The 13,446-nt window shown below is 39.2% G+C and overlaps 2 protein-coding genes across 3 annotated transcripts; both read right to left on the reverse strand.

Annotated features, from left to right (window-relative positions):
- Positions 1-2,010: 2,010 nt before the first annotated feature.
- LOC147474332 (uncharacterized) lies at positions 2,011-11,759 on the reverse strand. Of its 2 annotated transcripts, none has more exons than XM_086583439.1 (4): positions 11,453-11,759; positions 11,214-11,321; positions 2,550-2,762; positions 2,011-2,458 (listed from the first exon to the last, which is right to left on the reverse strand). In XM_086583439.1, exons 2-4 carry the CDS (start codon positions 11,293-11,295, stop codon positions 2,157-2,159), a joined length of 597 nt encoding a protein of 198 aa, XP_086439565.1. In that variant the 5' UTR covers positions 11,296-11,321; positions 11,453-11,759; the 3' UTR covers positions 2,011-2,156. The 2 variants fall into 2 exon arrangements, with proteins under 2 accessions (XP_086439565.1, XP_086439566.1); XM_086583440.1 differs by having other exon boundaries at positions 11,418-11,759.
- Positions 11,760-12,920: 1,161 nt separating this feature from the next.
- LOC147474333 (uncharacterized) lies at positions 12,921-13,446 on the reverse strand. The gene is made up of 2 exons (XM_086583526.1): positions 13,224-13,446; positions 12,921-13,162 (listed from the first exon to the last, which is right to left on the reverse strand). The coding sequence occupies exons 1-2, from the start codon at positions 13,444-13,446 to the stop codon at positions 12,921-12,923; spliced, it is 465 nt and encodes a 154-aa protein (XP_086439652.1).

Raw genomic sequence — 13,446 nt, forward strand, 5'->3', positions numbered from 1 at the left:
CAAGATAGGGTTTAATTCTTCTAAACAAATAGGAAGATACATAGGCAGCCGCCAAGCGGTTCAACCCTGATTATTCAATCAACTCATCTCATCCCTCTTTTCTATCCCCAAAGTTTTTCATCACACAGCACAGAGGAGGACTGTAGGATACTCAGAAAATCCCTTACAGGTGTGGATGCTTATAGAATGTCCATATCATCATGGAGTAGGATCTTGCCAAGTTGTATAATAATAAGATATCCTATATGAGATACTCTTGGTATTGCATAAGAAAGTTATTATTGAATTTACATTGTGATGAGCATTTCAAAGCGATGGAACTACAGTTGAACTTGCAATACCTCAACAACCTGTATTCGATACGCAACAAACTTTGGTTACAAAGAGAGCTGCCTAAATATTTTTTGGTTGAAGGAATTTTAATAATTTTTGAGTAAAATATATCGGAACTTAAAAATTCTTACGAGTGTTCTACTGATAATTGATGGATGACAATTCTTTGGTCCAAAAGAGTAAAAAGTGTTTATGTGAATTATTGTTATACTTATTTTTGTGGCACTTTATTGATACCATCAAACTTAATCCTTTCAATATTAGTGCAATATTAGAAGAACTTTGTAGTACTATTTCTTCATCCAAACTTTGTTTTGTAATGTGCTTGCAGAAACATTGAGAATAGATAAATCTACTATAAGAAATAAGGAAAAAGGTGGAATAAGATGGAATATTTGAGCATTTTCTTGTAAGTTCAAGGTGTGTGTTAGAAGCTTCAAGTTTGGAAAGGGAATGTTATTTGAAAGTCACACTTTTCTTCCATCCATTTGATTATTAAATTGTTAAAATCTAAAAATTAATGGTCATTACTCATTTTACCCACCCAATCTTATGTTAACACTTTGACATGTTCATATTGACGAAAGACATAGAACGACATGATCTTCTCTGTTATTCATGTTGGAATTGAATAAATATATTTTGCATATATACAAACAATCACCTACAAAAAGAGAAAATACTTTGGGGGAGTATTCTAAGTAGGTGAATGTATTTTCTTGAAAGAGAATTTTTTTTGTATTCATCAATTCATCGTAGAACACGTTCATATGATAAATCTTTTCAAGTGGGAGTAGTGTATTTTTTGAGGATATGGAAATAATCAATCTATTTTAGTGATTTGATGGATATTTTAGTAATTTGTACACGTTAGTACGTAAGCCGAGCAGTGATAATTTACCGCTAAATCACCATAAATCTAATAAAACTATTATACAAGCTAGATCGAGTTTAAGATAATTCCATTTGAAACTTATGGATTAATATCCTAAACCACAAAGTGAAGAGGCTATCTCAATTTGATCCCTTAGTTTCCAAGTACTTATGCACCATAATTGCTGCTCATTAACATATTTCAGTTTATTTTCAATAAAAATATATTCTGATTCAAAAATTTACCGCTAAATCTCCATAAATCTAAGAAAACTATTATACAAGCTAGATCGAGTTTAAGATAATTCCATTTGAAAATTACGAATTAATATCCTAAACCACAAAGTGTATAGGCTATCTCAATTTGATCTCTTAGTTTCCAAGTACTTATGCACCATAATCAATTTGTGAGACATTTTGTAAAACCTTTCCAGCACACAAAATATTTAATAAATCCTAAACATATGCCCGGGTCCAAAATCTAGTCACACCTCTAAATTAATTCATTTATTTAAACGGGAATTTATTACACTTTTAAATTAAGCCAATGGGATCCCTACCCCAATTAACAGGTTATTAAAGCTTCCGATTATTGGATTTTAATGAAGAAAAATTTCAAAATAGCCTGTCACACGGGCATACAAACTAGTCATTATAATTATATGTGAAACATCGATATGATACTGAAAACCTCAGAACCTTTCTTTCATTCACATCCAATCTTGGCTTGCACTAATCGCTTATATAAACTCATTACATAGGAAACTAAATTAAGATATACCAAAAATAAAAGCTGCTTTTTTTCTTGGGCGAAGGCCACAACAATGATCGGCTTTACATAAATATTATTTTCTGGTCTCTAAACATTATAATTTATAAATGTCACTAAATATTTATATTCGGGTTTCCTCACAAACCACTTCGAAGACGTTGCGAAACAACTTCATCAGCTACCCTCTCAACACCATAACTGCATTAGATAGTTCTGACTGGAAAGTATTGAGGACAGAAAACAAATTTACATTTTTCAAATAAACAGTCTTAAACAACTCCTCGACCAATTTCCCTTGTTTCTCGTAAAATATATCAAGTCTCTGATTCACGTTTGACCCTTCAAATATCACCCGGGCAAAGTCCATCTTTTCTGAAAGCATCATTATTCCTTCTTTCAGCTCACTCTCCATTTCTTGCATATAAGCAACAAGGAAAAGAAGTGTATCATAACACTCCACATCGAGATGTACGGGTTTTCCTAAATAAGATGTCAAATAGCATAACAACATAAGACCAAGACACAAAAAAGTAAAAGCAAGGGGAATGAAGTAAATATAAAAACCTACTACCTTTTGCTATGAGCTCTTGCCGAACCGTTAGAAACTTCAACTTCATAGATTCGTGATGACAAACCATGCTAAGCAATGATTTCCTCACCACATGCTCACATTTGGATATATTACACGGTTCACCACACGGAACTAAAGTAGACGCATAAGTGTGGGAAACACTATTTATCATTGCAGCTCCATCAGTAACAATCTCAACATATTCAGGACGAGCTGCTCAAACAAGAAAGAGAAAAGACGAAATTAAAAGAATTAAATACAGACTTTTAAAAGATCATTAGAAAACTATAAAATGAATTTCATCTTTGGATTGACATCTCTTATCAATCAAGAACCCCACACACATAACAATTGGGTGGACAATGGAGTGTGTTAAGGGCATCCAAATCAAGCACTTGATTTCAATACTTACTGGTCTCTGGTTTGCGCCCACTTATCTCTTTCAACGTGGACGAAACCAAAAAAAAACACATTTGAAAAAGCATTGTAAGAGCACAGGATAGTTGACCATCCCAAATAAACACACCCAGTGAACACCAACACAAACTTGCACATATACAAAGCCTTATTATTTATTTGTCACAGCAACCAACTAAAATTTCTTTCTAATCAAACTGGATTCTAAATCTCACTCATCAACACAACCGAGTCTAATTATAAGCTTTTAATAGCTAGCAGTATGGGTGATTATTCGAGTGATGAAACATCATAATCAGTAACAGAAGATTTTGTGGAAGATAGTGTACTTGAATTAGTGAGACGTGCACTTAAAAAACAAAGCTAATCAAGTTGGTACAAGTTTTGAGACAACTTTTGTACTTCAAGACAAGGGATGGAACGATGGAGCACGCAAACATCTCATAGAGATTACTTCTCAAATCCTGGTTTCCATCCAACAAAATTCACAGAAGATTCCAAATGAGACACACTCTCTAAATCATATTTTCAAGTAATTGAAACCTTCACAAGATTGCAAATTAGATAAAAATTTGCGCAAGCATGTCTCAAAGATTTCTGTTACACAATTTTTCCGCTATTCGAAGAAAGGTATGGGAGAACTCCAAATGCAGAAGTTGTGGCTCGCTTGCTGGCAAAAGGAGAAGAGTGTGGTTATTCAGGAAAGCTTGGTTCCTTGGACTTGGAAGAACTATCCTACATCATGGCATGGAAGTCATATTGGCCCAATAATGACATCAATATCTTGGACAACATACAATTCTTCTCTGGTCAAAACTTTTTTTTTTTTTTTTTTTTTGATAATACCATATATATTACTTATCCATCAAACCAGAACAGGGGTTAACTTGTCTTTCAAGATACACATAGGAAGCTGGTCCATTTGCTGCTTATGGAAAGCCCATTGTGCAAGCAAATGTGCCTCTCCATTAGACCTCCTAGAAATCCACTTAAACTTGCAGAAAGCAAAATTAGAGGTTAACTTTACTACATAATCTCTCAAACTCTCAAACTTCCAAGAGCATGTCTGGCTATTAAGAGCCTTAGTGACTTCTAAGCAGTCCCCTTCTATATACACAGCAGTCCACCCATGAAGCTTTGCAAGTCCTAGTGCCACCTCAGCAGCCACCATCTCTGCTTCCTCTGCAGACTTTGCTCGGAATCTCCTAATACCTGCCCCTACTACCTTTCCTTCTGAATCCCAAGCTATAGTACCAGCAGCTGCTTCTCCTGACATACCCTGAAAGGCAGCATCATATCTTATATTAATGCACTCATTAGGAATAATAGGGAACAATGAATCAAACTCAAAAAAGTTTTGATTTAAGTAGTTTTCAGAAGGGAGAGAGTTCTCATTCTGCATTCTGGTAGTAGCAAAGCCCTTGTAGCAGTTGCATGCCTCCATCTCACTCCTTCTGAGAAGTCTTTCTCTATTAGGGAGCCTTTGTTCAAATTTGGCTTCATTCCTAGTTTTCCAGATGTTGTATAGGAGATAACAAGCTTGAACTCCTGCCTGAGCTATGTGTTGGCTCTTATTGTTGCTCCAACTTACGAATTTGGAGATCCAATCCTTAGTGTTGTTCCTACCCTGAATCTCCATTCTTAAACCCAAGCTTGAAGTGAACCACAATTTTCTGGTCCAATCACATTCAAAAAACAGATGGTTTTCTGCCTCCAAACTGGTATTGCATAGGGGGCAAGAAAAGTCCCCCTCCATCTTCCAAGAAGCCAACCTATCTCCCATAGGTAAGGCATTCATATAGGCTTTCCATAAGAACATCTGAATGTTGGCTGGTAATTTGGTTTTCCAAAGGAGCTTTACTGTTTTAGTATTAAAACTAGAGCTCTGTCCTTCACCACTATCTTTGGCTAGGTACTTGTATACAGATTTCACAGTTAGTCTCCCAGCCTTTTCTCCACTCCATTTCAGCCTATCCTTTCCTAGACCCAGAGGTCTGATCATTATGTCTTTGATTCTTGCCACAAGGAAAGGCTGAAAGAAGCTTTGAAGCTTGGCCTCATCCCATCCAGTTCTATCCTCCAGAAAAAGGTCAGCCACATGAAGGCCTTCTAGTCTGGGATCCTCCACCCCTAACTCTCTCAGAGTCTGAGGTTTTCCATTGCATATCACCCAAGGGTCATCTAAAAGAGAGGTAGAGTTACCACTGTGAATACCCCAGACTATCCCTCCACTTATGAGATTGAAAGTATTATGGATTCCTTTCCAAAAGTAGGAGGCATACCCAGGAGGTTTCCAGACATCCCCTATCCAGTTTTTACTATAGATACTAGCAAGAGTTTTTGTCCAAACCGATTTCAAGATCAGTAGCAGACTTTCCAAGGGAGCTTGGCTAGCATTGCTACATTTATATCCCTCATCTTTCTAAACCCCAACCCTCCTTCAGGTTTGGGTTTACATAACTTGTCCCACCCAAATGTATGGACACTGTTAGAATTTTCAGCACCATGCCAGAAAAACTCTCTGCATGCTTTATCTATCTTGTTGCAAGTAGACATGGGAAGCATATAGGTAGACATAGGATAGAGAGGAGTAGCTTGTACCACAGATTGGATCAGGGTAGCCCTTCCAGCCTGTGAAAGGACTTTAGCCTTCCAACCTTTTATTTTCTTATGGATCTTATCTACTAAAAAGTCAAAATCCTCAGCCTTTTTTTTTTATAGCATGATGGGTATACCCAAGTATTTGACTTTTGGATCAAAAAGCCTCATTTTCCAAAACTTCTTTAGCTTTATTTTATTTCGAAACTTGATGTTTCTGCTGAAAAAAATGCTAGATTTGTCAAAATTTATCAGCTGACCAGAAGCAGCACAATAGTCTTGGAGGATATCTTTAAGATGCCCCCCATCCCCAAGATTTCCTCTGGTAAACAGGATCAGGTCATCTGCATACAGAAGATGGGAGATGGGAGGAGAAGCCCTCCGGATCTTAATCCCATGGACTTTCTCCTCAGCCTCAGCTTTTGCAATCATCCTAGAAAGGGCCTCAGACATGATGATAAAGAGATATGGTGATAGGGGATCCCCCTGTCTGAGGCCCCTTTCAGGGATTATCTTATTCAGAGGACTCCCATTAAGAAGCACTTGAAAAGAAACAGTGGATATGCATTGTTTTATAAGATTTCTCCACTTCTGACTAAAGCCCAGTCTATCAAAGATGGTGTCCACCAGGGACCACTCCACTCTATCTTAGGCTTTTGCCATATCCATCTTCAGCGCTACCCAGCCATGTTTTTTATCTTTCATGTTTTTCATGTGATGAAAAAGCTCACAAGCTAACCCAGTGTTATCTCCTATATTTCTACCTTTGATGAAAGCCCCTTGGAAGGGAGAGATGATTTTATTTAGATGTTGCTTGAGTCTATTGGCAAGGATTTTAGAGATCACTTTGTAACAAAAGTTGCAGAGACTTATAGGCCTAAATTGTGCCACAACCTCCGGGTTATTTATCTTAGGGATGAGAGCAATATAAGTTTCATTAAAAGCAGGGTTCAGCTCCCCCTTATGGAAGAAATCCTTCACAAAAGCCACAATACTATTTCCCACAATCTCCCAAGTATTTTGGTAAAAGCACCCTTGGAACCCATCTGGCCCAGGGGCCTTCAGGCTTCCCATCTTATTAACAACTCTCCTAATATCTTCAGAAGATGGGATGGCAGTAAGCATCTCATTTTCCCTTTCCGTGATACAAGGAGTGAACAGATTGAGAATACTTTCATTTTGATGGGGTTGGCCTGATTTGAAAAAAGCTTGGAAGTAGGAGTTAATGTTATCTCCCACTTCAGCTCTTCCTTCACTCCATCCCCCCCCTCTGCAGCCTATCAATGCTGTTTTTCCTTCTTCTGAAAATGGTGGAGAGATGGAAAAACCTCGTATTTTTTCCCCCATCCTTCAACCAGTGAATAGTTAATTTCTGTTTCCAGAAACTTTCCTCCTTAACCAACCATTCAAGCAACTCAGATTTAAGTCCTTTTGCTCTCTCATAGTTGGCTAGGGAGAAAGGTTTAGTTAGGACCTCTTCTAGCTCCTTGTTAACTTTTTTCAGATTTGTAAAGATGTTACCAAACACCTTCTTATTCCATATAGTAAGATGTTGTTGTGTCAACTTGTGTTTTAGGAGCACATTAATGTCAGGCAAATCATGATAAATAGAATTCCAGGCAGTTTCAATAACAGGCATGCATGCATTATCAGTAAACCACATATTGTAAAATCGAAAGGGTTTTTCATGTGTGGTTCTATTCTCCTCCTTTTCTCTGAGATTTATCATAATAGACAGATGATCTGAGCTAGCATTAACCACATTGTGCACATGCATGTTAGGAAAAAGGACCACCTAGGCATCAGTAGCCAGAGCTCTATCAAGTCTCTCTAGGATATGACTGTTGGGGGCTCTGTTATTGCTCCAAGTATACATAGGTCCTTTAAATCCTAGGTCAATCAGCCCAAGGTCATTTATCAACCCATTGAACTCAACCATACTGTTATTAAACATGCTTCTTCCCCCTATTTTTTCATTTAGCGAGGTAATGACATTGAAGTCCCCAAACAGACACCAAGGTCCTGGGATCAGGGTTGCCACATCCCTAAGTTCAGCCCAGACCCGATGTCTGTTGCATGCAACAGGTTCACCATATACAAAAGAGAAAAACAGGTTTTCAAGGCATTGCAAAAAATTATTTAGTTTACTGTCACTTGATTCCTAGTAGCTCCCAAGATTTCAGGTCCCCTTCTTTCTTTCCATAGTTGCAAGCCCCCCACCCGACCAAGCTGCTGGAACACAAAAACAACCCCTATACTTGACCATTCTACTAATACCTTTCATCTTATCTACACCCACCTTTGTTTCAGACAGACATATGATATCAGGATCAAACTTCCCTATTAAGTCCTTTAGATTTTGAATTGCCGCGGAGGAACCTATTCCTCGGCAATTCGTGCTTGTATTATGGTGGCGAGAGCCATTTGTTGTGGGGCGGCCGCTTGAACCCCGGAGGAGAGAACAAACCCTTGTTGTTTCGGACTCAGCCCTACCACTCCCATATATCCACCACCTGTGCTACAACTCCCCTCCTTACCATTTGGCTACCTTGAACTTTCCCCTTTATACTGTTGATTACTCTTAACAGATCTCTTGTGTACCACTGAGGAATCATCAACTGCTAAAGGCTTTGGCTGTGGAATCATCACCTTCGAGATGCTTTCCTCGATACATACCCATCTCCTTCCATACCGCCTTTGCGCAAGATCCCCGTGCACATTTCAATAGATACTTCCTCGGCCTTTCCTCATTTCCAACCTCTATATCATTATAGTCTTCCTCCCATTACGTAAATCGTCGAAGGGATCGATCTTCGGAATTGAATGTCCTGAGAAGTCAGATGGGTTAGTTGAGTCCAGAGATCTTCCCGAGTTAGATGGCTCAGTTGAGACCATAGAATCACTTGAGATGCTAATCACTGGGGCTTCTTCTGGGATAAGTAAGTGTCCTAGCCCTCTGGCCCTTAGATCATCTGCTTCTCTTTTTGCTCGTTTCGATTCTCTTGCTATCTTCCTCAGACAATACTCTGTCCATTCTTTATCATCCATTTCTGCCTTACTTCCAGATCTAGAGCAATTTTTTCTTTTTTTCCTTACTTCATCCTCTCTTCCTAACTCTTTTCTTTGTTTGGGTGCTCCTTGACGCCTTCCTCGAGACACCACCGTCTTAAATCCCCTTCCACGTGTAGGTAAACCAGAGAATTTGAAAAAAGGTGGAGCTTTTCCAGCTGTTGGAGTGGATTGATATAACTCATCTCTGTTGGTCTTCTCAGTGTTTGGTATGATTGTATTGGAGACTGGTAAGCTAGGTAGCGGCAAAGTCTGCTCATTTCCAGCTCTATTCTCTGTTTCCAAGGAGTCCTCTCTCAGAGCTAGAGGATCTAGGTCTCTCATGTTATTGTCTCCCAGATATGCCAATCCAACCCTTTGGGCCTTATCCAATCCATCCTCCTCAAACTTTTTCCTATTGTCCATATCCATCTCCCTAGAGGCCGAAACCCAGACAATTAAGGCTCGTTCCTTCCGTTCCATCCCTTGTCCTGACCCACAGCTGCTTTCTTGGGCTTCTATCCTTTCAGACTTTTGGGCCTGGGCTTCTGGCATATCGATCCTTTGGGCTTGTTCCGATTCTTCCATCATCTGGATTTCTGCATTTTGGCCTGCCATGTCTGCTTCCCCAAAGGCTACTGACTCTGCCTTCCCCATTCCTGAGTCTACCGTTCTGACTTCTGTCCAAACAGACCGTTGCTCCTCTACCTCCTCTGTCCTAGTCAGCACCCCAGCCCCCTCCTTGGCTGCTCTTGGCGGTGTAGCAGGGATCCCCGTCCCTTGCCATGAACGTCTACCTAATGAGCCCCTGTCCTTAGCTGGTATCTGATCAGCTCGAGGCTTTTTTGGCGTCCCCGAAATGGTAATAATTGCCGGAGAAGAAGCTGCTACTCCATTAAAGAATACATTGGCCCGTTGGAGGAAGGAGAAATTATTTTTGATATCCCTAGGAGATCCCCCCAGGCTTCTCATCTCTACACAGAGTTTCTCTCTTAGGTTGCAATAGTACAAATCATGCCCTATGCAGTTGCAGAAATAGCAAAAAATGTCCAGTTTTTCATACTTGAACGTCACTGGAATAATTTCCCCCAGCTCCGTGCATAAATCTATTCCCTTAAGTAAGCGTTCCTTGATGTCCATCCTCACTCTTACCCCCCGGCTTTGGGTTTTAAACTCCGATGAACATCCAGTATCAACTCCCTTCACTTTGCCTAGATTCATCCCAATGGTTTTGATATTCTCTTCATTTATCCGATCTCTTGGAAGTCCATATATCTGGATCCAGAAGTCCACTTTGTCAAACTTCCGATCATCTTCCAGGAGGTCTACATATTTTCCTTTCTTGATGGACAGGATGAAACCTTGTATCAACCAAGGCCCATTCTGTCTAACATAGTTGTATTCATCTCCATTTTCAAACACCATCTTGTACATTCCTTTTGCAATCATCTCTAAACTTGTCTGATCTTTTGTTTGCCAATTTCTATGTACCTCCTCCGCAAAGACTTGCAGAGGAATGTGTTTACCCCCAAACAACTTCCCTATCAGGGTCGTGTGCTCTTTTGGGTCTACCTCTGAGTTCTTGTATCCTATCGCAACCACTTTTTTTTCTTTTGAGCAGAACAGATTTTTCATATCAGCTTGGAGTTTTTCTATTTTTTGTTTTGTGTTTTCCTGATTTTCCTCTTCATTTTCCTTCATCCCATCACCTTGTATCACTTCCATATCCTACCACCCCAGACTCCCAGGAACCCAGAGCAGAATGATTGTTAGGGAGAGCAGTGTTCAAGAAGTTGAAAGACAGAGCAGGAAGTGAAGAAAAGACAAGACAGAAAGATGGAAAAATATGCACCAAGGGAACCTAAAAACTAAAAATAATATCAGTGGGATTTTCTACCTAGCTACTTTATCTTACACATTCAAAATTCAAAAAGAAAAGAGGGGGAAAAGAGAGTAAGAAAATTAGATAGAGAGAAAACTGCTTTCAGCCACAGGAGAGCTCAAGTTGTTTCTAGAACTTAAGGTTGGAATTTTTCTGGTCAAAACTGGTAATGGAGTATTTTCCTTCTTTATATTTCAAGTCATTTGCTAACTTTCTGCAATTAATTTTCGTTAATGTAATACATTTGCAATAAAAATAAATATATAATTTATAATATGTTCACCAGTTTTAATCAAATACACTCTAAACATTGCTTGCTTACGCAACATATATATCATAAAACTATTAACATGGTAATATTGATTGTAAAGGTCGTTTCAGGCGAAGTGATTATGACTTATGAGTACATAATATAGGAGAATGGGAGGACCATGGGGTATCACAAAAAATAGTCCACTCAAATTTGGGTTACGAGTGAACCAGGAGGATGCTCTAGCCTTTAAGTCCACACAATGTGGGCACTCTGAATGTGGCTTTCTCTAAAATTCCCACACTCTTGGCCTCTAATACCTATATAGGGATACAACACAAGTATATATATATATATATCAAAGTATTCAACTTCAAAATCATTATGACAAATGCACAAAGAGCATCACATAACAATCAAGACAATGATAGACTTGCTTTTTAAAACAAGATAGGCAAACTGTACTCACTTAATAAATAATGAGATGTTTCAGATTCAAATAGAGAGGAAAGATTTGCCACAACTTTCTTCAAGATGCGTAAAATCCACATGAAGTTGCTGGAAGGTGAATTCTCCCCTGTAAAATTATGACTATTAGTCGAATAAAATAGATTGAAAATCAAAGGCGTTAATACAAACAAAAAACTAAGATTAAACAGTTAGAACTTGTTACAGGAAATTAAGGGAAGGACTATCTACACCACTGACTTGTCTCAAAGTGGACCACCTTAAAAACAAAACAAATGGGTCCTAGTAAAAGCTATGGTTAAACTCAGACGGGAAGTCCAGCTCCACTGACTATTTTAGTTTTTGTCGGTTGGTCTGTTACGAATGTCAGAGAGTGCAGGTGTTTGAGTACTGGGGCTGTCCTCTGGTTCAACAGTCTTGTTAATTTGGTGATCAATAAACCGGCCAACCGAAACTAAAATGGCCGGTTTATTTAAGCTTCTCGAGGCAACAACAACAATTACTGTATTGGGGGCATGGATTTGATGGGTGATGGAATTGGAGTGGCGGAGAGGAACACGAATTTATCAAATATACCCAAGTCATTCTAGTGTAATCATCCACAAATGAAACAAACCATTTTAATCCAGTGGGGGTAGATACTGGAGATGGCCCCCACACATCTGAATGTATCAATAAAAAAGGAGTTATGCTTTTAGTTGTTGATGAAGGAAAATGAGTACGATGGCTTTTAGACAGAGCACAAGTTTCACAAACCATATCCGAAATATTACAGCCAATAAATAATGAAGGAAAAAGCCGTCGAAGATAACCAAGTGACGGATGACCTAATCTCTTATGCCACAGCCATATTTGCTCTATATTGTCTTCCAATTTCTGTGAACTTACTGCATGTGCCAAGCTTTTATTAACTGGTGGAGCATCACCTTCCAGATAGTACAATCCATCACGCAGCTTACCACTGCCAATCCTCTCCTTGGTATGGAAGTTCTGAAAAAGACAGTGAGTAGGAAAGAACAAGCCAACACAATTATAAGCTTGGATAAATTTATTTACCGAGAGCAAATTGCATGCAAGAGAAGGAACAAATAGAACATCAGAGATAGGTAATGAAGTAGGTAAAATAACTGTACCGATACCAACAATTGGTACTGAAGCGCCATTGGCAGTAGTAATGGCATGTTTAGAATGAGATGCAAATAATTTGCTAAAGTTAGATGAGGCATGTCAGATGATCGGTAGCACCTGTGTCAATTATCCAATTGCTAGACGTAGTACAAGTAGAAAAACTAATAACAGATTTGGACATACCAGTTGATGCCACCAAACCTGCAGAAGGTTCACTCGATTGAAGGGTTGGAGGAACAACATGTTTGAAAGTAGAACTTGTACCAGATACCTTCTTACCCTTAGGATGCCAGTCCGGGTAGCCATGGAGTTTGAAACATGTTTCAATAACGTGATTATCTCCATTACAATGGCTACATTTGTGCCCTCCTTTCTTCAGGTCAGGCCGAGATAAATTTCTGCGAGCAGCCATAGCGACGCTATACATAGGTGCCGCACTGCCCATCATAGCATCATGCCGGTTGGCTTCAGCACATATCATGTCATAAGTCGTTTGAAGATTTGGGAGAGAGACTGTGGAAAGAACGCGACTGCGAACCCCATCCAAGTAAGAGTCTAAACCAGTGAGAAAGGCATACACTCATTGGGAATTGACCTTGGATGTATATCGCCCAATATCAGTGGGACACTCCATAATACAGTCATCAATGACATCATATTCATGACATAATTTGCATAACTTCCCAAAATATTGAATAACAGTGCCACCATTTTGACGAATAGATAATACCTCACAATGCAATTGGTATGCTTTGGAAGCATCTTGACTGACAGAGTAGGCGAGCTTAGCAAATATCCCGATTTCTTTTGCAATTGGATAATCTGAGAAACAAGGATCTGATATCCTTAGTCATGGCATCAAGCAACCATGATTTAATCATACAGTTGTCGTCCTCCCAAACCTCATATTCAGGGGAGGAAGTGTCGACTGGAGCAGCCTTAGTTCCGGAGATGAATCCCCAGCGCTTCCGGCCTCGAAGTTTATTTCGAGCATTTAAGGACCACTCAATGTAGTTCGTGCCATCTAGGCGTTCAGGGGTTAACAAGGATAATATTTCCTGATAACCATTACTCGTTCTCACTGGTACATTTTCAGGTGTAGACAT

This window comes from Coptis chinensis, chromosome 9 (genome assembly GCF_015680905.1).
Source record: "Coptis chinensis isolate HL-2020 chromosome 9, ASM1568090v1, whole genome shotgun sequence".
NCBI classification, from domain to species: Eukaryota; Viridiplantae; Streptophyta; class Magnoliopsida; order Ranunculales; family Ranunculaceae; genus Coptis; species Coptis chinensis.

Coding starts and splice junctions, on each gene's coding strand:
- LOC147474333 (XM_086583526.1), bottom strand. CDS start 13,446: ATGTCTACACCTGAAAATGTACCAGTGAGAACGAGTAATGGTTATCAG. Junction 13,163..13,223: donor GGTTTGGGAGGACGACAACT/GTATGATTAAAT, acceptor CTTGTTTCTCAG/ATTATCCAATTGCAAAAGAA.
- LOC147474332 (XM_086583439.1), bottom strand. CDS start 11,295: ATGTGGATTTTACGCATCTTGAAGAAAGTTGTGGCAAATCTTTCCTCT. Junction 2,763..11,213: donor AACATCTCATTATTTATTAA/GTGAGTACAGTT, acceptor TTGTTTGAGCAG/CTCGTCCTGAATATGTTGAG. Junction 2,459..2,549: donor GCAAGAGCTCATAGCAAAAG/GTAGTAGGTTTT, acceptor CATCTTATTTAG/GAAAACCCGTACATCTCGAT.